This window comes from Labrus bergylta, chromosome 1, assembly GCF_963930695.1.
Source record: "Labrus bergylta chromosome 1, fLabBer1.1, whole genome shotgun sequence".
Lineage (NCBI taxonomy): Eukaryota > Metazoa > Chordata > Actinopteri > Labriformes > Labridae > Labrus > Labrus bergylta.
In genome coordinates, this window is record NC_089195.1 from 8,277,893 (window position 1) to 8,302,297 (window position 24,405).

General features: G+C 40.4%; 3 protein-coding genes and 1 non-coding gene across 9 annotated transcripts; 2 read left to right on the plus strand and 2 right to left on the minus strand.

The window, feature by feature from the left end:
* Positions 1 to 186: 186 nt before the first annotated feature.
* On the minus strand, positions 187 to 7,735 carry khsrp (KH-type splicing regulatory protein). Of its 4 annotated transcripts, none has more exons than XM_065952981.1 (18): positions 7,620 to 7,735; positions 5,949 to 6,051; positions 5,818 to 5,871; positions 5,694 to 5,730; positions 5,510 to 5,568; positions 5,324 to 5,404; positions 5,179 to 5,236; positions 4,522 to 4,669; positions 4,201 to 4,299; positions 3,957 to 4,112; positions 3,693 to 3,795; positions 3,112 to 3,236; positions 2,691 to 2,987; positions 2,465 to 2,583; positions 2,281 to 2,369; positions 1,964 to 2,170; positions 1,402 to 1,595; positions 187 to 1,066 (listed from the first exon to the last, which is right to left on the minus strand). In XM_065952981.1, the coding sequence occupies exons 5-18, from the start codon at positions 5,550 to 5,552 to the stop codon at positions 1,058 to 1,060; spliced, it is 1,728 nt and encodes a 575-aa protein (XP_065809053.1). In that variant the 5' UTR covers positions 5,553 to 5,568; positions 5,694 to 5,730; positions 5,818 to 5,871; positions 5,949 to 6,051; positions 7,620 to 7,735; the 3' UTR covers positions 187 to 1,057. The 4 variants fall into 4 exon arrangements, with proteins under 4 accessions (XP_065809053.1, XP_020511368.1, XP_020511369.1 ...); XM_020655712.3 differs by lacking the exon at positions 7,620 to 7,735 and adding an exon at positions 7,361 to 7,613; XM_020655713.3 differs by lacking the exon at positions 7,620 to 7,735 and adding an exon at positions 7,361 to 7,612 and having other exon boundaries at positions 5,333 to 5,404.
* A 1,250-nt stretch (positions 7,736 to 8,985) lies between these two features.
* Positions 8,986 to 18,769, minus strand: slc25a23a (solute carrier family 25 member 23a). 2 transcript variants are annotated; one of them, XM_065952993.1, is made up of 12 exons: positions 18,446 to 18,769; positions 16,764 to 16,980; positions 14,185 to 14,308; positions 13,975 to 14,062; positions 12,109 to 12,220; positions 11,771 to 11,929; positions 11,480 to 11,632; positions 11,120 to 11,233; positions 10,842 to 11,009; positions 10,610 to 10,757; positions 9,977 to 10,159; positions 8,986 to 9,522 (listed from the first exon to the last, which is right to left on the minus strand). In XM_065952993.1, exons 2-12 carry the CDS (start codon positions 16,956 to 16,958, stop codon positions 9,512 to 9,514), a joined length of 1,455 nt encoding a protein of 484 aa, XP_065809065.1. In that variant the 5' UTR covers positions 16,959 to 16,980; positions 18,446 to 18,769; the 3' UTR covers positions 8,986 to 9,511. The 2 variants fall into 2 exon arrangements, with proteins under 2 accessions (XP_065809065.1, XP_020511370.1); XM_020655714.3 differs by having other exon boundaries at positions 8,986 to 10,159.
* Positions 18,770 to 18,791: 22 nt separating this feature from the next.
* Positions 18,792 to 24,144, plus strand: si:ch211-196h16.12 (regulator of G-protein signaling 5). Of its 2 annotated transcripts, XM_065953003.1 has the most exons (7): positions 18,792 to 19,075; positions 20,875 to 20,954; positions 21,049 to 21,103; positions 21,203 to 21,259; positions 21,370 to 21,422; positions 23,369 to 23,532; positions 23,680 to 24,144. In XM_065953003.1, exons 1-7 carry the CDS (start codon positions 18,936 to 18,938, stop codon positions 23,845 to 23,847), a joined length of 717 nt encoding a protein of 238 aa, XP_065809075.1. In that variant the 5' UTR covers positions 18,792 to 18,935; the 3' UTR covers positions 23,848 to 24,144. The 2 variants fall into 2 exon arrangements, with proteins under 2 accessions (XP_065809075.1, XP_065809080.1); XM_065953008.1 differs by lacking the exon at positions 20,875 to 20,954 and having other exon boundaries at positions 19,007 to 19,075; positions 23,680 to 24,143.
* LOC114921489 (5S ribosomal RNA) lies at positions 19,568 to 19,686 on the plus strand. Its single transcript, XR_003809784.1, has one exon. It is a non-coding gene; the product is annotated as a 5S ribosomal RNA (ribosomal RNA).
* Positions 24,145 to 24,405: the final 261 nt, after the last annotated feature.

A 24,405-nucleotide genomic window follows, 5' to 3' on the forward strand; every position in this document is an offset into this window, starting at 1 on the left:
ACCATTGTTACTGAGACACCATGTAGGAAACTACTAAAGTGCTCTGTTACTATATCACTCATGAGAAGTTTCATACTTTGGTTTTATGTAGTAATTTAAAGAAAATTAATAACTTAATCAGCTGTTCTAACATCCAAAGCCACATACACATGCTGAAAATACACAATGATGAAGGACGAAAACATGTAATTTCAATGTTTTTATTTAAGTATTTAAAAACAAGCTGTAAAAAATAACATAAAAAAAAAAAAAAATCAGCATACATTAACAGAACCTAATTAGAAAAAAAAAAAATATAAACAGAGGGCCGCCAAACACACAAAACACACATGCTTACACAACCAACCTACACACTTAAAGACATTGTCTTCTCACAGCCAACTTTCACACATTTCTGTTCAGTAGCATACACTTTACACAGACACACGCAACCCCCTTATGAAAAATAATTACAAAGAATAAGATTTAAACTAAAAAAATCAAAAAAAAAAAAATCATGACAGCAGGGAGAAATACACCTGCAACTTAAACATGGGGAATGTTTAAAAAAAAAAAGTTTAAAAAGTGTACCAACAACTAAGAAAAAAAAAAAATCTGTCCTTGTTTTTTTTTTTTTAAATGAAAGAAAATATTCAAAATACTGCTAGACTGTTTTCACCCTCAAAAATCAATGGGAGAAAAACTCTTGAAATGTGAGTCAGTGTGGAGATGCTGATGTGCTAGCTTGCAAGCAAAGATGCTCATTTCACATTTTTTTTTAAAATTCAGATGTATGAGAGAAGGTGAGTTTAACTGTGACATGAAGGGACAAACTAAAAAGTAACTGAAGAAGTTATTTAGTGCTTGTTCAATGCATGGGCAAAATGTGTTCCCTTTTTTCCTTTCAATTTTGACTTTCTAAAACAAACAAGGTTGGTAAAAAAATGTCCGTGCGGATGATTAAGCCATGGTCTTGTCTTTTTATAGTCAAAAAGGAAATCTCTTGAAAGAAAAAAGTCCACAGAGCCGTTGCAACCATCCATCCGACTGGAGCCAAACGATTACTGGAGCCAATAGATTACTGGGCCTGAAATGAAACAGACAAATTATAATTTAAACCGTCTATGTGTTAACTAATGGAAGACAACAAACACAAACACCACGTATTTCATTTTGCAAAACCAGATGTTGTCAAGAACGATTAAATAACATTGAAAATACATCTGAAATAACAGAAAATGTGAATTTAAATGACTCAATCATAGTAAGTCATAGACAATAAAAACTACAGAAACCAGGAAACTTAACTACAAAATAGATATTCATTATGTTGGCCAGTACATGTGTTCTCTGCAGATACTCGTTTTACTTGACCATGGTATCATCAAGGTTAATTCTAAAGAGTAGTAAAATATGTGTTACCTGTTGTCCCTGCTGTGGACCAGGAGCCTGTCCAGGTGCCTGCCCTCCCTGTCCATAGTAGGCAGCCTGCTGTCTGTAGTACTCAGCCCAGGCTGCACTATAGTCCTGCTGGCCTCCAGCCGCAGCTCCTCCAGCCGCCGCTGTGGCAGCTGCTGCTGCGCCTGGAGCAGGTGCTGCCCCTCCAGCTGGCTGGGCTGAAAACAGGAAATATTTTCAACAACACAGTCATGTACTCATTTCACATTATTGGATAATACTGGCATGACTAGATCAATAATACTAATTGCAAAAGTTTAAGTACTCAATGTACTATTACAGCGACGGTTCATTAACAGCTTTTGTTGCACTGGCAGCACGCAAAACCTCAACTTTAGAGTGCTTCTCATTAGCGCTTACTGTTGCTTGGTTACAAAAGTAACCAGCAATTTCCACATATTTATGTGCGTGCCACATTCTGTCAGCGTTATGTTGATAAAGTGATGGAATACAGGAAATGTAATTAATCTGAAGTTTAAGGCTCATGTTTAGCCTAAAACACACCATCTCTGTAGAGCACACTTACTTATGCCCATCTTCTTGTAGTACTCCTCCCAAGCTTTAGTGTAGTCCGGCTGCCCCCCAGCGGCCTGTGCAGCCTGGCTCTGGTCCCCTGGTGCTGCTGCAGCAGGGGCTCCTGGAGTCTGACCTGCCATGGCGCCCCCTGGCTGTTGACCGTAATACTGTGCATAGTAGGCTGCCCATGCTGCGTTCGGGTCTGCTGCTGCCTTACCTAATGGAGGGGAGGTGGCAGAATACATAGAGTGATGAAATAAATACATTCATAAAATCTCATATCATTTACAAACTTTAAAAGGTAAGCAAAGAAAATAAGACACTCACTTGGGTCATGTGGAGCAGGGGCTTGCCACTGCTGATAGGTATTTCCCCAACCCTGAGGACAGAACTGTGGACCTCCAGGTGCCCCTCCACTACAGAGAAAGAGATTGTTTCAAACTTTGTCACACCAGTCTCCTATACAGGAAAAAAGTCATACATTTAAGTGTTGTCTGTGGAGTGTACTTACTGAGGAGCTCCACCAGGAGGACCTGCATTGTAAGGGTTGGGATTATAAGGACCACCCATTGGACCTGGCCCACCTGGGCCCCCTGGACCAGGACCCCCACCAACTGGACACAATGGAGCCTAACAAAGCAGGAAGAAGCCATTCAACTTAAAAAATGTGGAGAAGGGTTTGTGTTGTTTTATCAGGCATTGTATTTCTTCTCTGCATGTTCTTGAACGCAACACACCTCAATCTTCTCTTCTATAAGCTGCTTCGCATGGTCGATCTGTTGTGGCGACCCACGGATGATGAACAGTTTGAAGTTTGGGTCACCATTTGGTGGTGGCTGGCGAGAAATCTCAACAAACGCCCCGGTCTGTTGGTTGATGGCCTTGACGTTCTCTCCTCCTCTGCCGATGACAAGCCCACATTTGTGAGCAGGGATGGAGAAGGTCATCTCTCCTCCTGGAGGACCCCAGTTTCCCTGGCCTCTACCCCGCCCTCGTCCACCAGGTGGCATCCCTCCACCAGAGCCTGGGGGACCCTGTTGAGGAACCATGACTAGGGTTAGGCTTTACTTCAACACAGTAAGCACTGTGTTTGATCATCAATGCAGAAATAAAAACTCAACACAAACTTATAACCCTGCCACTGCACTCTGTACTTACCCCCTGCCCACCCTCCTCTCTGGCACGGATGCTGTTTAGCAGGTCAGTGATGATGGAGGCTGCGTGCTGACACTGGTCTGGTGGACCCATAATATGGGCTATTTTATCCGGACCTGTACCATCATCTGTGAGTGATCACAAAAACAGTCAGATTATTGCATTTTTTCCATTGACATAAAATAAACAATATGTTCACCAAGGTCTCAGTCATACGAGTCTGTATTGATTTACACCACATCGACACTGGAGTAGCTGCAACTTCCATCACTACAGATGTGATACTTTGGATTAGCTCGTCAGTTAGAGAAGTTAATTTAACCAAGAATTAAAAGAGAAGCTTTACTGCTAAAGAAGGGATCAAATTAACTTGTTTTAGAAAATAACTAACTAACTAACTAACACTAGCTTGTTGAAATGTTTTCACACTTTAGCCTTCAAGAGATGCTTCATAAATCTTAAGTATATTTGTCTTATCTGAGGTCAATTTCCCATTCCTGCATGAACACAACTTAACAGGCCAAAGAGAAACATGATGAAGTACGGGGTCATTCAGTTTTCAAGACAATGATTCAATAGCTCACCAGGTTTAAACTGTATCTTCACTCCAGCATCACTCTGGATCTTCTTGATCATCTCGCCACTTCGGCCAATTACAACTCCCACAGAATGGCGGGGCACAGCGATCTGTAAGATGGACAAAAAAGTGACAACTGTTAAAGAGAGTTTGAGCTTTACCTGCAATTTACTATCATGTTTGACATGCATCCTAAATTCTCACATTATCCTTCTACCGTCAAGTCTGTTCTGTGTTTAGTCAGCTGACCTGACCCCAAAAGTCTACTTACATCAATACCACCACCACCACCGCCGCCACCACCACCACCACCACCTCCACCTCCACCGCCGCCGCCTCCACCCATCCTTGAGCCGTATTCATTCCGGTCTCCAAAACCTGCGTGATCCCTTTCTCGTAGAATCTCATTAACCATCTCCTTTGCTTGCTGAAAAACAAACAAGACAATGATTTGATGGGTCCATTGAGGCATAAAACATTTCCCAATTAGCCAAAAACCATCTCCTTGGTGTTACCTGCACTTTGTAGGGGTCTCCAATGATGCGCAGAGGTTTATCAATGTTGGGTGGCTGGGATCCATCTTGAATAAGAATCATTTTAACACCAGCCCGCTCCTAAGGTTGGACACAAGTGGTTTGTTACATTGATTAAATGTGGCATATTACACCAATCCCAACATGGGCATGTTACACTGGTTGCTGATTGTAGTGCACCAATCAGTCAGGTTGTACAAGAACTAAGCACAAAGCTTTGTAATTATCCATCTCTTTCTAAACATGGACACCATAAATCCTGTTAATCAAGCAATTATAGAGATGTATGAAGGTGAGTCTCACCTGTAGCTGTTTGATGGTCTCTCCTCCTTTGCCTATAATAAGCCCAGCCTTGCCTGCAGGGATGATCATCTCCTGCATGGAACCTGTCTGCCCATTGGTTGTCTCATGACCCCTGGACACTATGTCATCTATAAGGGCCTTAGCTCTCCTGGAATCAAGTTGAGATAAAAAGAATGGTGATGAAGTGGTAAGGAGCTCATGACAGACACCATTTCTTAATTGATCACACTATTTTGACCTGCAGTGCAATAAGCTACTGATGCCTTTCTGCAATTGTCTTGAGCTGCAGCAGAATTTTCTAAGATGGAATAACTGGATATGGTGTCTGTGCAGCACTTGCTAAACTTTGTTAATTTCAAGGAAGCCCACCCTTCTCCTTTTATAAGCAGAAAATACACCTTGTTAAAAGCTAAAGGTGTAGCTCTTTACCATCTTCAGTCTATCTCTAACAAAAGGTATTTATCAATAGTAGAATTCAAAAAGAAGCCTAACATTTTGTGTTCATCTTTCTGAGTTGAGACCCTCAGACTGTTAACCACCGGTAACATCAGTGGAAATTACCTAGAGTAAGAACCAGTCAGGACTTAAGTTTTACAACTTTACTAGTTGTATTATAAATAAGAAAATTAAAATACTGTTTGAGGAACATGAACTTACTGTACAGCATCTGGGGATCCGGTCAGAGAAACACTTCTTTCTGAAAGACCAGCACTGTCTGTAATGGATATTAAAAAATGTGTTATTTCAAGAGCAGCTGAAAGTTCTTCATGCTTTACTCGTTTAGCAATTCAGATGTAAGCACCTAGCTCACCATGCGCAATCTGGACCTTGCAGCCAGAATCCTGCTGGATTTTGTTAATCTGTTCACCTCCTCGGCCAATGACTTCACAGACAAAACAAAGGACATTCAAATTTTAGTTCCCAAACATGTCACGAAACAAAACAGGAATTACGTCTGGTTTGGGCAAATGTATGTGCATGTACTCACTGAGGCCGACCATGCCATCAGGCACCCTATACTCCTCCGTCATCGTGGAGGGCCTGGCACTGCAAACAAGAGAGAGAACAATTATTCAAGGATTTTTTTTTCTTGGTCATAACCACAAGACCCAAACACATTCATGTAAAAGAAAAAGAAAAAGTAAAAAATAAAAATAAAAATAACCTTATACCTTTGTTGGGACAGGGCAGCCAGCTGAGCTCCAATAGCTGTAAGAGAAAGACAAACTGGGTGAGTGTTTGGAAACAGAGTAGAGCGAGTGTCCATAATAGGATCAATGTGTGCATTCAACGTACACAATGCAGAATCTATCTCGCTCTGTGATGCTACCTTCTTAGCATCGGGTTCATCTGGAAACAAGAGAAAAGAGTCTTACAACGTGGCTAAATACATGCAAAGAAAGTAAATGAGTGAGCTGATTTCTAACCTGCTTCTTCCAAGGACCGTTTCTGTGCTGCGAAGGGATAACTCTCAGCTCCACCGTTGTTGCTCACTGAGGGAACACCGTCTCCACCGATTTTAGCTGCAATCTGGTTTAAGAAACACAATAGACGTTTTAATATCTAAATTAAGATAAACTCCAAGGGACTCCAGTTTCGGTAAGAATAGTTGAAGATCACAGACGGTGGCAGCAACACAATATTTATTTATACATATTTACAAGGTCGATAAATCTTAATTTTGGTGCCACCCAGAAACAATGCCATTTACTCATGGGGCCCACAGCACAGAAGAAATCTGGGAGTAAACCGAGCATGGATAATGAAGATTTTGACCATTTATGAAAGACCTGAACATTTAACCAGGAAAGTCCTCTGACTTAATTTATTCAGAGAGTAGGAGCCTTCCTATGTTGTATTTCAGTCTCGATTCAGCTTGCCTTTGCAACATAATGAAAGTCAGTAAAATCTGTGTTTCAGCACCATCAACTTTGACCTTTTAGTGTTAATGAACTCACAATAACATCATGAAGAATAACAAGAGAAGCAACCATCATACCAGAGGTGACGATCACCACGTTTAATAAAGTTAGAAAACCGGATGAATCAGTCGAGAGGACTTTTCTCTGCAACAAAGCTGTCTGCTGTGTTGTTTGGTATCATATTAAAAAACATAAATCTATCTTTTCCTTGTTTTAGTGTCCGCGTGTTTTCATGTTTGACTGCTTGTTTCTTTGTTCTCTAAAAAAGGTCTTAACACCTTTAGGTTTGTTATCTTTCCCGGGATGAAATCAACTCTGCACTTCAGGCTCTTGAAACAAAAAGGTAAAGCCTGTAAATGTTGGTGAATAATAAGTTAGCAGTGCAAACCTCTGGTGACCTCACACACCTGGGATTCGGAGTCACACACGCGCTCCTCCACCAAATACCACACCTGAGCTTTCTTTTTTTAAATGTTAGTTGTAATTAGACGAATTTACCTGGACACCAAGATGGTCACAACACCGCAGCAATGCCGCACATTGTTTTTTTTTGTTTTTTTTTAAATGGCGAATTTCCTTCTAAAGAAAGATAAATTACACGCTCCGCTTCCCGTTTATTACAGAAACACTAACCTCGCTAACCTCCTGATAACACGTTGTTTTCCTTAACATTAACATTAAACCAGAGAGTGACCTACAATCCCCCAGGTGCTGAATCCACCACGACAGCAGGTTTAATGTAACACCTGGGCGGTAAAGCGCGTAGAGACAAATGAAAGGCTGTAAGCTAACATGCTCGCTAAGCTAGTTAACCACAGCTAAAGCTAACGTCACGGGCAATTAAGCTAGCTGCAGTTTCCCAACCAGCTAACTAGCTCGCCGGCTTGTTTTGTCTTTCAGTCGAGCTTTCGAGTTACCTGTCTGGCTCGTTGTACAGCATCAGCAAAAGCGTCTTTTTTCATCCCAGCACCGACTCCATTTGTCGGTAGAGCGCCGTAATCAGACATGCTGCTCAAAGGGGGCAAACGGACAAGGGGGCAGGCTGGATCGCTTTAGCCGGATCGAGCTGCGCAGAAGCGGGAAGGCTAAACAAGAGCGTACGTGGGGACACCAATGTGAGGGAGACTGCCCACCACGCCGGCAAACTCCTCTGCTCAAAATAACCAATCAACGAACCTTCAATGCCCGGGTCTTCTTCTTCTTCGTCTTCTTCTTTATACCTTTGTGCGTCGACGTCCAGCGTTATAAAGCAGTGACACCGCCACCTTCCGGTCAGGAGGAGAACAGGCTTCACTACAGACAGACACTGAACAGGACAGGTTTTCATCACATTCATACGGTGGCTGGGAAGTGCAAAGCAAAATTACAAATGTGAGACAAATTTACATTTTTAGAAAGACCTTTTTACAATTTTTAGAAAACAAAATTACAAAACTAAAACACTTATACCAAAAAAAACCCAACACATTTACATCTTATGAAACAAATTTACAAACGACAGAATCTTGACAAAATGGGAATGTACCATAGACTGTATGTCGGAAGTGACCCCGAGTGAGGGGTCATTTTGTTTTGTTGCGGTAAATTCCCTTTCCGTCAAGATTCTGCCTCTTGTAAATTTGTCTCAGCGATTGTAAAAGTGTTTCACATCTTGTAAATTTGTTTTGTCCTTGGTAAGTGTTTTTGGTTTTGTAATTTTGTTTCATAAAATGTAAAAATGTTGTACAAAATGTAAATTTGTCTCACATTTTGTAAAAGCATTTAACACTTTGTAATTTTGCTTTGCACTTCCCAGCCACCGTACATTAAGAGGTCTTGATAGCCTTACACAACATATTCATAGTTTAGAAAACATTATATAATATATGGCATAGCAAGCGGCGTGGGACTGTGTATGAATGGGATGAGTTCATTCTGATTGGCACTTAACCACCTCTACCATCAGCATGTGAAATGGGATCAATTTCAATCAATCAATTTTTATTTGTATAGCGTCAACTCATAACAAGTGTTATCTCGAGACACTTTACAAAAAGCAGGTAAAATACCTTACTCTTTGTCTGTTAACATTACAAAAGAGCAGGTAAAAAGACCTTACTCATTGTTATGTTACAAAGACCCGGCCTATCCATCATGAGCACTTCAGCAAAGCAGCAAAAGTTAAAGTGGTAAGAAAAAACTGCCTTATTAAAAGGCAGAAATCTTCAGCCGGATGGGTCACTGACATGTAGCATAAAAGAACTCTGAATACTAGAAAAACATTTTGTACAGTGGTTTTACCTTTCATTCATTGTGTTAATAATTACCGCCCAAAATATTTATGAAACATATTTATTTCTAGAAACAAATGTGAATAAAGCCACATATATTATAAACGAGGAAAATATTTGGAGATGGATATTTGTTGAAAAAAAATAAACTAAGCAAATTTTTAAATAAAAATCTTTATACACACACACACACACACACACACAGAAGTCAATTTATACTTTCCTTATGATGTCTGTGTTTATAACCGTTACTCAATGCATTAAAAATAATATCACCATGCATGCATTTATTAACATATTTGAAATAAATACTGACACTTCAGATATGTTCATTGACCTTAAAAACTAATTTATATTTTTTTTATGAGGAAGTTAAACCTGCACACTGTGCAAATACAGTTCATGAAATACTTTTTGGCACTGGACCCTGTAGTGTGTTAAAAACATGTGACAGTCACACACTTCTCTGCATATTAAAACTGATAAAACATGAACATGAGGTCCGGTTGTCATGAATCTACTTCTTGAATGTGTCGTTTTGGCAGTTCCCCCCTTTAAATATGAAGTCCTTTAGTGTTCAGAAGTAATCTAAGAAAAGGTAGACTGACAGTGTGTCTTCCCCTTAACACCATCAACAGTTACAGTCATTATTTTCTTTACTTTTGTACATGTAACATATCCTTAAGACATGATAAGGTCTTGATTCTGTAGTTCCACCAGTTTGCAGAAACGTCTCTGGTTCCCTTCACTCACAGAGCAGGAAATCTGATCAGTCCTCCTATCAATCCTTTAACTTCTTTATATACCACCTGGAAGAAAAATAATCATGCTGTAGGAATGTGACATAGTTTCCAAAGTTTAGTTACACCTCTTTCCTGTTTGTTCTCAGGCAAGTCCATGCAAGTCTTCATCTGTCCAAGTCAGTGCAGCAGCAGGAGGCTAGTCGGTTAGCTTTCACACGTCTGCTGACATGCATGTCAACGCAACGTATCCCACATGAAACTCATCACAGCAGCTGCCAGTTCAGGTTAGGACCTCCAAATATATAAAGCAGAATATATCAGTTATTATTGACCTGTAGTTTCCTCTTCTTTTTTCAGGGTGCATTTCCATCCCATAATCGGCATGCTGAAAACCTTATTGGAATTCATGTAGTCATCTGCAGTCAGGGGCCACCTTCTCATGCCGTGCATTCATTCTTAGAGTTGAAAGCGCCACATCAACAAACCCTTTTCTAGCTCTTCCCTTTCCCTCCCCGCCTACCCTCAATGTCCACTCCCAGGATTATCCTCGTGTATTCATAGACGACGTAGGACACACTGACGGCTGGGATGACTTTTAGCAGGTTGGGGGAAATTCCTCGATAAAGCCCAGCCACGCCCTCCTTGGTCACGATGTTCTGAATCAAGGCCAACATGGAGGGTTTAGGGGCTCCTTTCACTGAAGCTGAGGTGGAGAGGAGAAAAAACAGGTGAGCTTAACCAACTGATTCACTAAAGATGACTCTGCCAAACTGGTGTCCGAAGACATCCTTAATCATTTTTGCCTTTTTAAGCTCGTTGGCTTCAAATCTGGTGAGCTACCTGAGATTTCTGCATTTTTAAAGTCAGAATAGATCCGGAATTACATCACAACTGCTGTGATGTAATTCCAACTACTTTCCAAATATACAACAACATTGAGTAAGACCACGGAAACAGCAACTCTCAGGTTCACTTTCTGCCCTTTACCCACTTTCAACCACTTTCAGTCCATGGAGTTTGAAATAAAAAGAAGTAAAAACATATTGAGATTTGTTCCTAACATTGAACACTTTATATAGGTTCCATGTCATTACAGCCACAGTGTGTCCGTCAGTTCACTCTGTAAAGTTACAAGTTCAATACTCATCCTGACCTTGAGCCTGCATTCGGGTGCGGATCAATGCAAGCGGGTAACTTGCGAGCTGACCACAGGTGCTGGAAACGGCACCACAGCCGACCAGCACCATGACCCCTGGGTCCACTACACCTCTGTTCCTGTTCAGCCAGGAGAACTTCAGAGTCTGTGGAATTAAAGGAGTGTGACGAAGAAGGTCAACACTATGTGAACACTTTGTGAACACCATGTGCTTTCATGTCTCGCTCACCTCATAGACAGCCAGGTCGATGCCGGCGTAAGGGACAATACTCAGCATGTTGGGTAAGTAGCCTTTGTAGAAGGCCGTGACACCTTCTTTCAGGAGGATCTGTTTGGCACAGTCTGCTATTCCTGAATACTGTCCACTTTTTCTGAGTGTGAGACGGGTCTTTAGCACCTGTAGGGACAAGAACGAGAATAAAAGGAAACAGAACAGAAAGAGAAAAGAGATCAGTCATTTCATCGATCTAAAGTGATAACTTTATGTGTATAATACATCGATGGTACCTCCATCGGGTAAATCGCCGTCTGAGCTGTCGCTCCAGCCAAAGAGCCAGCGAAAAATCTCTCGTGAACTCTCAGAGTTCTGCTTTCATTCCTGCCACGTATCACATCCTTGATCTTTGCAGAGTTAAAGTGCAGCAGAAAGAATAAATCAAAAAAGATTATTTGTTAAGTGGGGAAACCCTGCTAGACTTTTCCTTTCCTGAGTCCCCCCCCCCCTCCAGGACACATGTGAATACCTTAATAAACATGAAGATAGTAAAATGTAAAGGAAAAAGATAAAATGATGATTGTTTACAAAGATGAATGTTTAGTCTAAAGTAAAAAACTAAACAATAAGAGTTGGTGTCAAGTTTACTCCACCTGCTCGTAGGCCGAGAACTTGATAGCGGTCTCTGGGGCTATTTTAAGAACGTTCATTCCGTTGCCTCTCCACAAGGAGCGCAGTCCTCCCTCTTTAACCATGGACTGAAACCCGCTCAGCACATTACCTTTAAGATCAATGGAGCCGTGAACCTAGAGGAGCAGAGTTAGAGTTGGTGTTAAGCGCTCTGACTGGCTGAAGGTGTAATGCAAATCCAAAAATGAATAAGACCAACAGAAAACTCCCCAACATTCATCAAAGGAATAAGTTCCACACTGTCACTGACTGACCTGTCGGAAGACTTTGAGACGGTCTAATGGGGCAGTCCCAGTCCGAGACACAGATCCAGCCATGGCACCAGCCATCAGCTGCCGCCACACATAGCCCGACTTCTTCTCCTCTTCGGTAAATTCATCCGGGATTGTCAGCTGCTCGCCGATGTCCAACATCTACTGGATCCATACAAGAAATAACCGTCAGATATAACGATAATTAATGTGAAACAGAAAGAGCGAAAGAGCGAGACGACTAAAGGTTTAAAGATACCTGTTTATATATTTCATTTGTTAGTAAACCACAATGCTGTTGTAGATCAAGGCACTTTGTTGAAGTGTGTGTGTGACCTCACCATTGACCGTTTCCAGTAGCGTGCCACGTCCTCGATGTTAGTGAGATGGTTAAACAGGAAGTAGTCGCGCCACTCATTCCAGTCGATGGTCATAGTGCCGTCTTTGTCCATACTGAGGGACAAACATATTAAACTATGAAGATACCACTGATGATAATATTCATAATAAAACAGTTAAAAAAATAAAACAAGTGTGTTCAGTGTAGTCTGAAGTGTTATAGGATCTACTGATGTCATTTCATCTTAAGTAAGGGGTGATGAATAGATGAGCGTCGGGGTCTTCTTCATACATATTTTTAATTACAGCATTTCTTTGTTTGAAATAAAATAAATCAAATCAAAAATTCTTCTACCTCCCTCTGTTGAGGTTCCATTCAGCTATAACAACCGGCTAACTACACATCAGGGATGCAAAAATTCACTCAACTCACGATACGATTCTCTCAGGATTTATTTTACAAAATGAGACTGTAGACAAATGATGACTGAAAACGATTCCTTTAGGGGCTGCAGACCGGCTTGTCAGTGTGGTTTGACCTTTTAATGTTTTTTTCTCTCAACAAGGGGAGGTGATTGGAGCTTCTCATCGTGGTGTTGATTAAATGCTGCATCATGTTGGTTGTGTAGTTTCCCGTCATCTTACAGTATTTGCACTCAGTTTTTGTCTTGTCTGTTATCTTCTCACCTTTTTCATTTTCCGTCTTGGGGAAGCCAAAATGCTTCCACAGCTCCGATTTAAAAGACGGTGATGCGTCCTCAATTTGAAAATCTCACTCTGCAGCTGCTGACGCTCACCAAAGTATTGCGATTAATTTTTCAGAGTACCGATGTGAACCTTGACACCTTTGAATCGATTTATCACACTTTTACAATTAATCTTTACATCCCTACTACACATTATACTGCTTATTACACTACTGCCTAGAGAAATCAATCATTTGACATAAAATATTTATTTGGAAATTATTTCATTCGCCTAAAAAAATGGTCCGTCTGAATCTACGGTTACAGCTGCGTCCATAGTGACGGTTAACTCTGCAGCCTTCCGCATCTGATTGAGTTTTCCCGTCTCGTCACTGTTTGAGTCTGATGACATTTTCTTTCTCCGTTAACTAGCCTGTAAAAAAAAAGTGACATCTAGGTCTTTCACACTTGCATAAACTCCTAAAAACCTCCTGAAATTTCCCGGAGGAGCTGTATATATGTGAACGCAAACAGCTGCAATTTCTCTTGGACTTCAGCCGGAGTTTCTCCTGCCAGACCCCGAGTATGTTTTCCGCAGCAAATCCGAGTGAGCTGATGTGAGAACGCTTGATGTGACGTTTACATACTGTGACTGCTGCACGGTGCATAGAGTGTCTGCAAGCAACTGCTAAGGCCGTGGACGTCATTAAACGGCTGCATTATGTTTTCTGTTTGTCAATATGTTCTTCTCTGCTCTTTTGTTGACATTGTCATTCCGTTGAACTACAAGTAGCACTGATATAAAGGCAAATATTCTCATTATAGCGTCGTAAAGCGGATTCTATTGCTTCTTCTGCATTGATTTTTTAAAGTCACCTCTTACCTCAAGAGACCCCCCCAGAGCAGTCTTCTTGAAAATATCTAAATACTTTCAGGAGTGCATGTGAAAACGGCTCTACAGTATAATAGACGATCTAAATAGGAATGAAGTGAAATGTTCATAAAGAAGAATATAAGGTGGAAAGAATCAGTGAGGCTCTGTTGTGAACAGAGTGCTTTCATTTGTGTCTACAGTTATATTTTAACCTGAAGACTCTAAATCAGATGTTGACATCCTCTGAATGTTCTTTATTAAGATCCTAATGTAATGCAATATCAAATATCAACATACAGTTAGCTGACCTTTGTAAGATCCTGGTGGCGTCCTTGAGACTGATGTTCACACCGATGGCCCGCAGCGAGTGCTGGATCTCTGCTGCATCAATACGACCTGTAAACATCCACATAAAGAAGTACAGTATGAGGGAAACTGTAGACTGGTGTCAGAGTGATTCTTTTTATTATAGGGAAAACTATTGTTGTTCCAGTGATGTACTGTCTGCTGCTTTGTACCGTCATTGTTCCTGTCCAAGCTCCGGAACATGAGTTTGAGCTGTTTTTCATGCATGCGTAGATACTGCGTGAACTCTTCAAAGTCAAGTACTCCATCCTGGTTAGTGTCCCCCGCCTTCACCATCTGAAAAGACAGGGCAATGAAAAAAAAAGAATATTTGAGTATTGAGTGAATATTTTTTAAAGGGGCAAAAAAAGCAATAGATAGCTAGAAAGTATGATTCTACTGAAACACGTTGCATTCAACTCAGAAAATAAAATAAAACCTCTTATATTTTAATCAAGAGAAAACTTCTCGTTATTACAAGATGTTCTATGGATGCATTAGATATAGACACATGCATGGGAATAAGGGGTGCAGAGGATGCTGCAACAGTAGGGATGTAAAGATTAATTGTAAAAGTGTGATAAATCGATTCAAAGGTGTCAAGGTTCACATCGGTACTCTGAAAAATGAATCTCAATAATATGGTGAGCGTCAGCAGCTGCAGAGTGAGATTTTCAAATTTACGCAAACAAAACAAATTTAAATCGGAGGTGTGGAAGCATTTTGGCTTCCCCAAGAAAAGAAAATGAAAGAGGTGAGAAGATAACAGACAAGACAAAAACTGAGTGCAAATACTGTAAGTTGACGGGAAACTACACAAACAGCACAACCAACATGATGCAGCATTTAATCAACACCACGATGAGAAGCTCCAATCACCTCCCCTTGTTGAGAGAAAAAAACATTAAAAGGCCAAACCACACTGACAAGCTGGTCTGCAGCCCCTAAAGGAATCGTTTTCAGTCATCATTTGTCTACAGTCTCATTTTGTAAAATAAACTGAGAGAATTGTATCGTGAGTTGAGTGAATTTTTACATCCCTGTGCAACATCCAGCTTATAAAAACTTATAACGTTTATCCCTTTTTATTTGATATATATATATTGAATACATGTGATCTCTTTTTAGTCTGTTTACAATAGTCGTCTATGAAATATTCTGTTCTACAGCATGAGTTGCCAACACCACAAGTCCAAAGAGTTGATGCAGAAAGCTGCAAAATACCGAAACATCCAAATTGACTGCAGATTTTAAGTCTTTTAAACTTCATACTTTGCCATATGTTGGACAAACAGAAAGATCCCCCAATATGTAAAAGTAAAAGAAACTGTACAGTCATTTAATTTGTGTTTCTGCCCAATAGACGTGGTGTTTAAAAGAAGTTATAACACAATATGTTCACAAACCCAATAAGATGCAATGATTCATGAGTGAAAACAGATCAAGTGTAGGACTGAGAGAAAGGTTATCGTCTCATCTTACAAAGTCCTGCTCCTCGTAACAAAAATAGACGGCATGCCGCCCTTTACATGTGAGAGCACACACGTAAACACATAAACACATAAACACACACACTTACTCTAACCTAAACTCTACGTTCTAACATGTAAAAAAAATACTTTGAGAAGGGTTGTGTTATTTTCTACACAAAAGGGAGACAAGTGTCTGCAGTGTGTCTGTGAAATGTATGCTGATGTCCAACAAAATGAGTTATATGTTCACGCGAGAGAGAGAGAGAGAGAGAGAGAGAGAGAGAGAGAGAGAGAGAGAGAGAGAGAGAGGTAGAAGTAGAAGTAAATCTTCTTGGTGACCGTCAAACTTTATGCCAAAACAAACCATCAGAGGCAGACTGTGTGTATTCATAATAAAGCTGTTGTGTTGATGTTCTTGGCCTTTGCCTTTGCACAAACTACGACACCAGGTCAGAAGAACTGAGGAGGATTGCTGCCCCCTCCCTCTGGAAGTCTCTCCCCAAACACACCCGACACTGTACCAACCTGCTGAGGTTCAAATCACTGATCACAACACACCTTTTCAGACGATGATGCTGTTTGTTTGTTAAACCACTGTTTGAATGTGTTGTTTACTTCAATAATGTTATTTGTAAAAAAAAAAAAAAAAAAAAAAAAAAGTCAGAGTATTTTGAAAAATGTAATATAAATAAAATGTTTAACAAATAACCATTTGGGTGGTCTGTTTTATTATACGGAGGGAAATCTCTGTTATGACTTCTCTCTCTCTCTTTATTAACACACACACACACACACACACACACACACACACACACACACACACACACACACACACACACACACACACACACACACACACACACACACACACCACACACACACACACACACACACACACACACACAGTTGTATAACGGGTGAAAACATGGCATGGTTAGCAAACCTCCCTGTCACCTGTTAAGCAACAAATGATTGCGACCTTCCTGTTTCTATTTGAATTTTCAAGCAGCAAGGAAACAGTTTAAGTAGATAACGAGGGATCCTTTAATGATTGACGGATGAGAATGACATCGTGAAAGATGATCAGCCTTACCTGAAGATGTTTTTTATAACTTAATAAAGCAGTTTGTAATATAAACTAGGTGGAAACCTGCACTCCCACATTCATACCTTCTTATGGTATCCCTGCAAACAAAACAGGTGTGTGTGTGTGTGTGTGTGTGTGTGTGTGTGTGTGTGTGTGTGTGTGTGTGTGTGATACAGGTGTGCTGCTGTCTCACCCTCTCCAGGGAGCCTCTGGAAAGCCCTCGGCCTGCCAGCCCTGTCCGCAGTTCACTGATGTCGACGTGTCCATCTTTGTTGACGTCCAGTTCATCAAAGAGCTCAGCCCAGCGCTTCTGCCTCTCCTGGTCAGGACCCGAGGGTTCCCCGTCCTGGCACCGCGCCAGAGGAAGCCAGGTCCATCTGCGGCCCATAACTGGTACCAGTCTGAGTCAGCTGATGGGAAACAGGAGCATCAGTTCAAAAACTGCACTGCAACATCTCAAATCTTAACAAGTGCATTTGCCGTATTTCTTGTGGAAAAAAATCTCATTACACTTTTTATTCGTCAGATTCACTAGACAAGAAAAAATATAATTTGAAGGTATAAAACATAAAAAATGAGGCCTTAGTGAATCAAAAAACAAATCTGCCCTTGAGGGGAGGCACATCTCAAATTCAAGAAACGTTTGATATCTAAGATGTTTAAATGAGATGTGTATCTGTACGTGTCAGGGGGAATCTGACTTATAATAAGTCTAATGAGATTTTTTTTAAACTAAGAATTGGACAAATACCTCCTGATAAGATAAGGTTTTATTTGCTGTGTGCAGCCTGACAGAACAGTACTTAAATATGAAAAAGGCACATCATTTCAAGGAACTCAGAAAAGGCACTTAAGGCATCATGCATTATAAATCTATTGCACTGGTGGGTAGCTGGGCAAAACATGCAGCCCCCCTCCTCACTCAGGCCCGAGAGTCAATTTCAAATATTAAGAAACATGACAAAATAAAGGATTTAAACCTAAGTTGCCCTTCAACACCATGCACAGAGACCAAATGCATATGAACATAAAAATATAAACATTTTATAATATTAATTTAAATAATCTTGGTTTCTGGTTTATGTTTTGTTATTTGTAAGAAATGTGTTATTTAAATGGCTGTAATAGTTTCTGTAAAACTTTCATGAAGCATGACACAATGTGTTTAAATTAAAATTGAAATGAAATACACTTTATTATTTACAGGTAAATACTCTGTTCATTGCATTGAAAAGGTAGCTTCTATTGGCTGTCATTCTGTTTTTAGTTTATGATATTTAACATTTGCATTTGTTGTGTTAATAATGTGTTAAATAATGTATGATTCAAGTCATATATGTTTTACTTTCATGAAGTAAGTATATTTATCAAATTATGATGATCCAACAATGTGTAACAATTTGGCCATTTGGCAATGAGAATAACAATTAAATGTCCCTCCATGTAACCAAGTGGCCCATCCCTGTTCTTATGACGTGGCCCTCCTTCAGTAGGGGGTCTCAAACCCGGGGGGAGAAGTACTCAAATACCCCCCTTTATTTAGACTTGGTCTGAGATAATAATAATCCATTACTCTCTCTACTCCGCATGACAAGACACGTTCAAGTTTTCTGTACCAACTCTCATATGCTACAATATTTAAAATAACCTCATCTTGTGTCCCAACATTATTGGAAACGGAACATCTGTAATGTTTCGTGGACTTACAGGTTAATACTGAATTATTGATAGTGACATAGAAGCTAACCTTAAAGGTCAAAATGACCACAAACTAACGCAGATTCACTTACATAGAAAGGAGCTCGTTACCTAGTTTACATAGATCCTCACACTCTCATAGTGCTGCTAACACAAATCTACTAGTGTCTCACTCACTGTGTGTTTATCTCCAACCCGACCTGCCGCCCATGGTGGGATCTATGGGTAGGATGCAGAGGTTGAGGACTCAAGGGGAACCGGGGGGGTCAGGACCTCCATTTAATGGCTCTGTGTCGGTCACAGAAACCGGATTTGACATCAATACGCGACTCCCTCTGGACTCTGCAGCTCCAGGATACTCCCGAGTTCCCTGATAGTTAAACAGCTCCGTCTGCAAGAGTTTACAGAAAGCAGGAAGCGAAGCCTGCTGTGTGTGTGTGTGTGTGTGTGTGTGTGTGTGTGTGTGTGTGTGTGTGTGTGTGAGAGATTGTCAGCTCAGTTGAGTCAGCATTTTGAAAGCTTTTCGGTTTGGAGAGGATAATGACGTCAGACTGAGCTTATTATTACTCCTCATTTTGTTCCATCTTTAGTTGTTTAATAACCTCCACTTCTTCTTCCTGTGGGTAATAAGTGGGCTGCAGTATCTCTTCAACATTTATTTATTCACATGTCATGGACACCACTACGGGACGACAGTCGCCTACACAGCACAGAGCCCCTCCGCGGTCACTACAGCAGTGTATGCAGCATGCTACAAGCTACTCTACACTGTCACACTCATTACCGTCCCTCTGGAAACAGTGACAGGTAGGAACTAATGTTTACAACAAAGCAAGGGGCATAAAATAGTCACTTAAATGTGACACCTGTAGGTGTTACACATGTAAACATAACACTTTCAGTGCAGTGAATAAAAGTTAAATAATAATTATATATAATTTTAAACTTATTAATGTAAAGCCAAAATAATCGGTTTTAACTGCATCGTGAAGGAGCCCCTAAAGTCCCAAAAAGTGGACATTTCATTTGTTTAGGATTTTTCTGCGCAAAAGATCATTATATTGGGGGAAATAAGGTAATGCCATGGACTGTGGGTAATACCAATAAAACCAAGACCAAACAACAGGGCCCTGAAGTCCCCATAAGTAAGAAAACAAAACAAATGCGCAGAAGTGAACATTTTGTGCGCACATATTAAACCTATGCGCACAGAAAACACACAAAATCAGCCAGATTCACGAAATATGACCACCACAGGCTGCCACATCTTTAAATAGTTTCTTTGTCAGTTCAATCTTCGCTTACGGCCATACCACCCTGAACACGCCCGATCTCGTCCGATCTCGGAAGCTAAGCAGGGTCGGGCCTGGTTAGTACTTGGATGGGAGACCGCCTGGGAATACCAGGTGCTGTAAGCTTTTGCACTTCTGTTGGCGGACAGGAGAGGCGCTGCTGCTGTTGTGAGGGGCCGCAAGGAGGCTTCTGGACGTGTGATTAGTGGTGTATTTATATAAATTAGGGCCGTGTTAATCGAGATGTTGTAGATGACATTTACAGATACATGTTTTAAAGTTGCACTATGTACTTTTGGTAGAGAAATGGAAATTGGAGAAGTGTACAGATTCTGTGGTATATGATCATAACTCTATACACAAACTGTCCTCAGAGGAAAATTTGGTCCCTGTAACACTTAGATTAGATTAAATGCTTCAAAAGTTATGGTGGGGGACAATAACTCTTGTAGCTTTTTAGCTTCAAACAATGTTCCAGTGACCCATTTTTTCCCTTTGAGCAAAGTTTGTGTATTTAGTTCAGAAAATAAAGCATAGAATTGTTTCACTTCTCCAACTTTAAATTTCACTACCAAATCTACATAGTGCACCTTTAATTAACATTCACCGTGTGTTATCCTTTCCCTTAAGATGCGCTGTAAAACTACAGCAGTGTCTCCCTTATAATAACATACAATAACACATTGTACTGCGAGGGTCATGCTCTTTTTTGACATTTTTTTTTTTTTACCAGTCTGCAGAGAAATTGTGAATTGAGGCTTTTTGTGGTCTGAAGCTGCATCCCTGACTTAGTACTGTCAACCAGAAACACACACAACAATCACAGAGTCTTGAACAGCATGTCTTTCAGGGCGTCTTTATGTGATATACATATCATATTTTGAGATGATTTGACTGCAGAGAGCCACACGAGAGGTTTAAAAACAAAGTATAAATGAACAATACATCGGCAAAATAAAGAGCAAGGCAAAATAGCACACACAAAAAAATCAAAAGGTAATCTTAAAAATGTTGTGCATGTTTTATCTGATCTTGCCAAGTCTTCTTCTTCTCACTTCTCTGCCCTGCAGTTTATTCTCTCCCCAGCTGCACCTGCTCCTCCATCATCACTTGTGATATCCATTCAGGAAAAACCGGCCAAGGTTGTGTTCATGACTTCCTTTATGGACTCTTAATGATCCCTGACCATACACACACAAACACATTAGAGGCCCTCTTGCTTTAACTTGTCTATTATATGTAAAGTCTGCCTTTGTGTTACCTGTTGACAAGCCTTGTATGGCTTTTGGCACGTACACCCCCTCTCTCATTCAGATGTTCTCACCTCTTGTCAGCCGCGGTCTTCACACCTGCTGGTCAGAAAGGGACAGATAGACACATCAGAAAGCAAACAGGTATAAGAGCAGCACGCTGTAGTTTGGGGGTCAGACTGGCTTACTGAAACGCTGACATCCATTATAGTTCAATTGGCTTATTTTCTCTGTGCAGGTCTTCTCAAAGTAAAGGCATCGATGTGTAAAGGGCTCTCCTCATGCCTGGAGAAGTAAGTATCAAACTGGGACAATGTACTTTCTGTGTGAAAGAATGATTTAGTGTTTGCACATTTTGTTTGACATCATACTTGTTGTTCTGACTTCATCAGGGCAAAGGAGATGCGGGTGAAGTTAAGCCATCTGGCTGAGCCACATCACAAGCACAAGTAAACCTGCCGAAAGCCTTTTTAAAAATTATAAATACGTAGTTAATCCACTCATCATCCAGTTATCAAAATGAAGGTACATGTTTCACTTTTCCTCTTTTTATTTTCAGGGTTCACGGTGGAAAAGCTCCCCAGGACCTGGAGACTCTGCTCAACAACAGAAGTAAGAGTTTTTAATGCATTTTCAGTCTGACTACAACACCTGCAAGAAGTTGTCAGAGAAACTGTGGTCATTTCAGAGCAGGGAAAGTACAGGTTTATTACAAAGAAAAGAATCTAATTTAGCTCCTTGTGTTTAGGGCTTTTAGTGCTGTGCATGCTGCAGGTGCATCCTGGGACAATGTAGAAGAACGATTGTTGAAATTCTGCTGATGTTGCAGGCTGTGTTTTCTGGTTTTCAACATTTGTTACGGAGTATGGCTAAAAAACAGTGCAGTGTTGAGCATGCACTGTGGGTAGCGTTTTACTTATATCTTAAAAGAACTAGTAACTATTAAAAAACTCTGATCAAAATTAATCAGATTAATAAGTTAAAGCTGTTAGTAGATGTTTAAGAAACAGACTTAAATAGATGCTGATAACTTTGATGACGTTATTTTATATTACAAACCAATTCTAACCAATGCCATCAGTGAACTAATCTTTAACCAGGAAGTGACCAACACTAACATGTTGTTAATACATGTATTTTTGATGTGCAGAAGTTTGCTTGCAGCTTTTTTAATGACTTTACATTTTGACATACCATAGACTGTAAACATTAAGGTCAGAACGAGCGTAAGTACATTTGCATTTGATGAGAATCAAAAGGATATGGAAGCATGAGTACATTTTTCTACACAGACATGGATGTAAACTTCTGGTAGCTCATCCTAAGACAGAACAGAAAAGAGAGGAGAAAGAGAGATGAGAAAAAGGTGAATAAAAGCAACAAAACAGATGAACACAAAAATGAATAATAGAATAAAAAAAAGAGATTAAAGACAAACTGGGTTTTGTTTGTTCTACTCTTATAGTGTTTATTTTTTGTCTTTGTGTTCTTCACCTGTTTCTAGCGAGAGTCCAGTCCTCAAGTACACGCACATCTACTTCTTTGTTCAAACGTATTTTTTTTAATTTTATCCCCCCCAATATTAAATCAGTGTTAGTTATTATCTTCATCGTGACTCAAAGTAGGCGCCTAAATTCCTTATCCTATGTGTTATTTTCTCCATATCATACATTTCATGAATTGTGTCTTTCCAGTTGATCTTTGTGGTGGAGTTGGTATCAGCCTGTTTTTACTGTTACCTTTTTAAAGACATCATACACAGGAAATGCCTTTCAGTTGTATGTCCTATGAAAACCTCATGCCACCTGCGTATAAGTCAGTGCCCCCCCCCCCCCCCCCCCCCCCCCCCCCATACCAAAAAGTGTGGACACACCCCTGCGTAACACTCTTTCACAACGTTTAAGCCACTGTTGCGTGAAGGCTTCATATCTGGTTGCATGTTTGACTCCCGATCCTGATCTTGTTTGCTGCATGCCATCCTCCACTCTCGCTCCCCACACTCCCTATCTCTCTAAGTCTGTCCAATCAAATGAAGGCCGAAAAGCTCAAATAATAATGTGAAAAAAAGTATCAAACTGTGCATATAAATGAATGTCCTTGCATAGCTTAAAGAATTTATTACTGTAAATATTATTTATCTTATATTTACCTCATTTTATTTTATCTTATTTTACCTTATTTTGGTTGTATTGCACAGCGGGACGGAGACAAACGCAATTTCGATTCCACTGTATGTCTGGCATATTTTGGAATTAACAATAAAGTTGACTTTGACTTTGAAGATACACTCTGCTAGTTTTACACCTAAATAAAAAACGAGACACTAAATGATACTTTTTAAATATATTTTTAACATTTTTAAGCTTTCGGCTGTCCGTTTTTAAGCCATTTTCCATAACAGCACCTCGAGGAAGAAGTGATACTGGATCCATAAGTGATTTTATTTGCTTGCAGCTTTCTTTTTCTTCTTCTCCACAGTGACACTGATTGTGTCTCATCCTCCTTCCTCTCTCTGATTTGTTCTTCTCTCTTCCTTCCTCCTTTCATATTTCTCCCAGGTGGTCTGCAGGTGTTTCGTGGGTTCCTTCGCTCAGAGTTCAGTGAAGAGAACCTGGAGTTTTGGTTGGCCTGTGAGGACTACAGGGTTTCTCCCTTACACCTGAAGAAGACCAAGGGCAGCAGCATCTACAGCCAGTTCATCAACCCTAACGCCCCGCAGGAGGTCAGTGGAGAAAAGAGTGTGATGTAACACAGAGCGCTGAGACAGGAAGAACCCTGAGCATAACTTGTAGAAATAAAGAATGGGATTTGGTGACACAGTCAGGATAATGAGGTAACAAGCTTCTACAGACAATGTTTTTCTTCTCAGGTGAACTTGGATGCTGAGACCCGGGAGGCTCTGCTGGGTGTGATGGACTCTCTGGGTGCCGACACATTCAACACAGCACAGCAGAGAATCTACAATTTGATGGCCAAAGACTCCTTCCCCAGGTTCCTGCGCTCCATTCAGTGCATGGACACCATTCGAGCTATCTGAAAGCATGCTGATTATTACACTAGACCTGCTTAAGACATAAGTGCTTATGTATCTGTACTGCTAGACATGCTGATTGTATTTCATGACTTGTTTTAACCAGTGGTTTTTTCAGTGTGATTGTATTGTCTGTGCTTGTGCACTGTGAGCATTATGCTTGTTGTTTTTGTTCAGGCAGCTTGTAGTAGTTAGCTAGACACATGAAGAAGTCTCATAGAAACATCATTATAAAGCTTCACTGAATCTCTGGATTGAATAAGCTACATTTTACACAGGTATTAAATAAATACCTCATACAATAAAATCCCCTTTGTGGTCTTTTTTTTTAATAACACACCACATAAGTTCAGTGCTTGAGAGCTCGCTGTCACAGTCCGTTGCTTAAATGATGGTCTTATGAATGATCAGGCTGTCCTGAGGAATTACTCAGTTAAACACTGTCTCTTTGTCTGAGGAAGAGACTTCCCCTGGAAACAGGGAGCAATAGGGCAACAGCATGGTGTCCAACATTAGGCTTTCTAGCCCCAATGCTCTTGTTATGTACATGCTCAATTCCAAAAA

Bases quoted from the DNA above. Each gene is read 5' to 3' on its own strand.
- si:ch211-196h16.12 (XM_065953003.1), top strand. From the start codon at position 18,936: ATGTCATGGACACCACTACGGGACGACAGTCGCCTACACAGCACAGAG. The intron at 21,104-21,202 runs GTAAGTATCAAA...TGACTTCATCAG, and splicing joins CTCTCCTCATGCCTGGAGAA to GGCAAAGGAGATGCGGGTGA. The intron at 21,423-23,368 runs GTAAGAGTTTTT...TATTTCTCCCAG, and splicing joins GACTCTGCTCAACAACAGAA to GTGGTCTGCAGGTGTTTCGT.
- slc25a23a (XM_020655714.3), bottom strand. From the start codon at position 16,958: ATGGGCCGCAGATGGACCTGGCTTCCTCTGGCGCGGTGCCAGGACGGG. The intron at 12,221-13,974 runs GTCAGCTAACTG...TTTGTCCCTCAG, and splicing joins GCCACCAGGATCTTACAAAG to TATGGACAAAGACGGCACTA. The intron at 10,758-10,841 runs GTGAGCGAGACA...TTAATTCCACAG, and splicing joins TCGACCTGGCTGTCTATGAG to ACTCTGAAGTTCTCCTGGCT.
- khsrp (XM_020655712.3), bottom strand. From the start codon at position 7,450: ATGTCTGATTACGGCGCTCTACCGACAAATGGAGTCGGTGCTGGGATG. The intron at 4,113-4,200 runs GTAACACCAAGG...TTTGTTTTTCAG, and splicing joins GAGACCCCTACAAAGTGCAG to CAAGCAAAGGAGATGGTTAA. The intron at 2,988-3,111 runs GTAAGTACAGAG...GTTCCTCAACAG, and splicing joins GAGAGGAGGGTGGGCAGGGG to GGTCCCCCAGGCTCTGGTGG.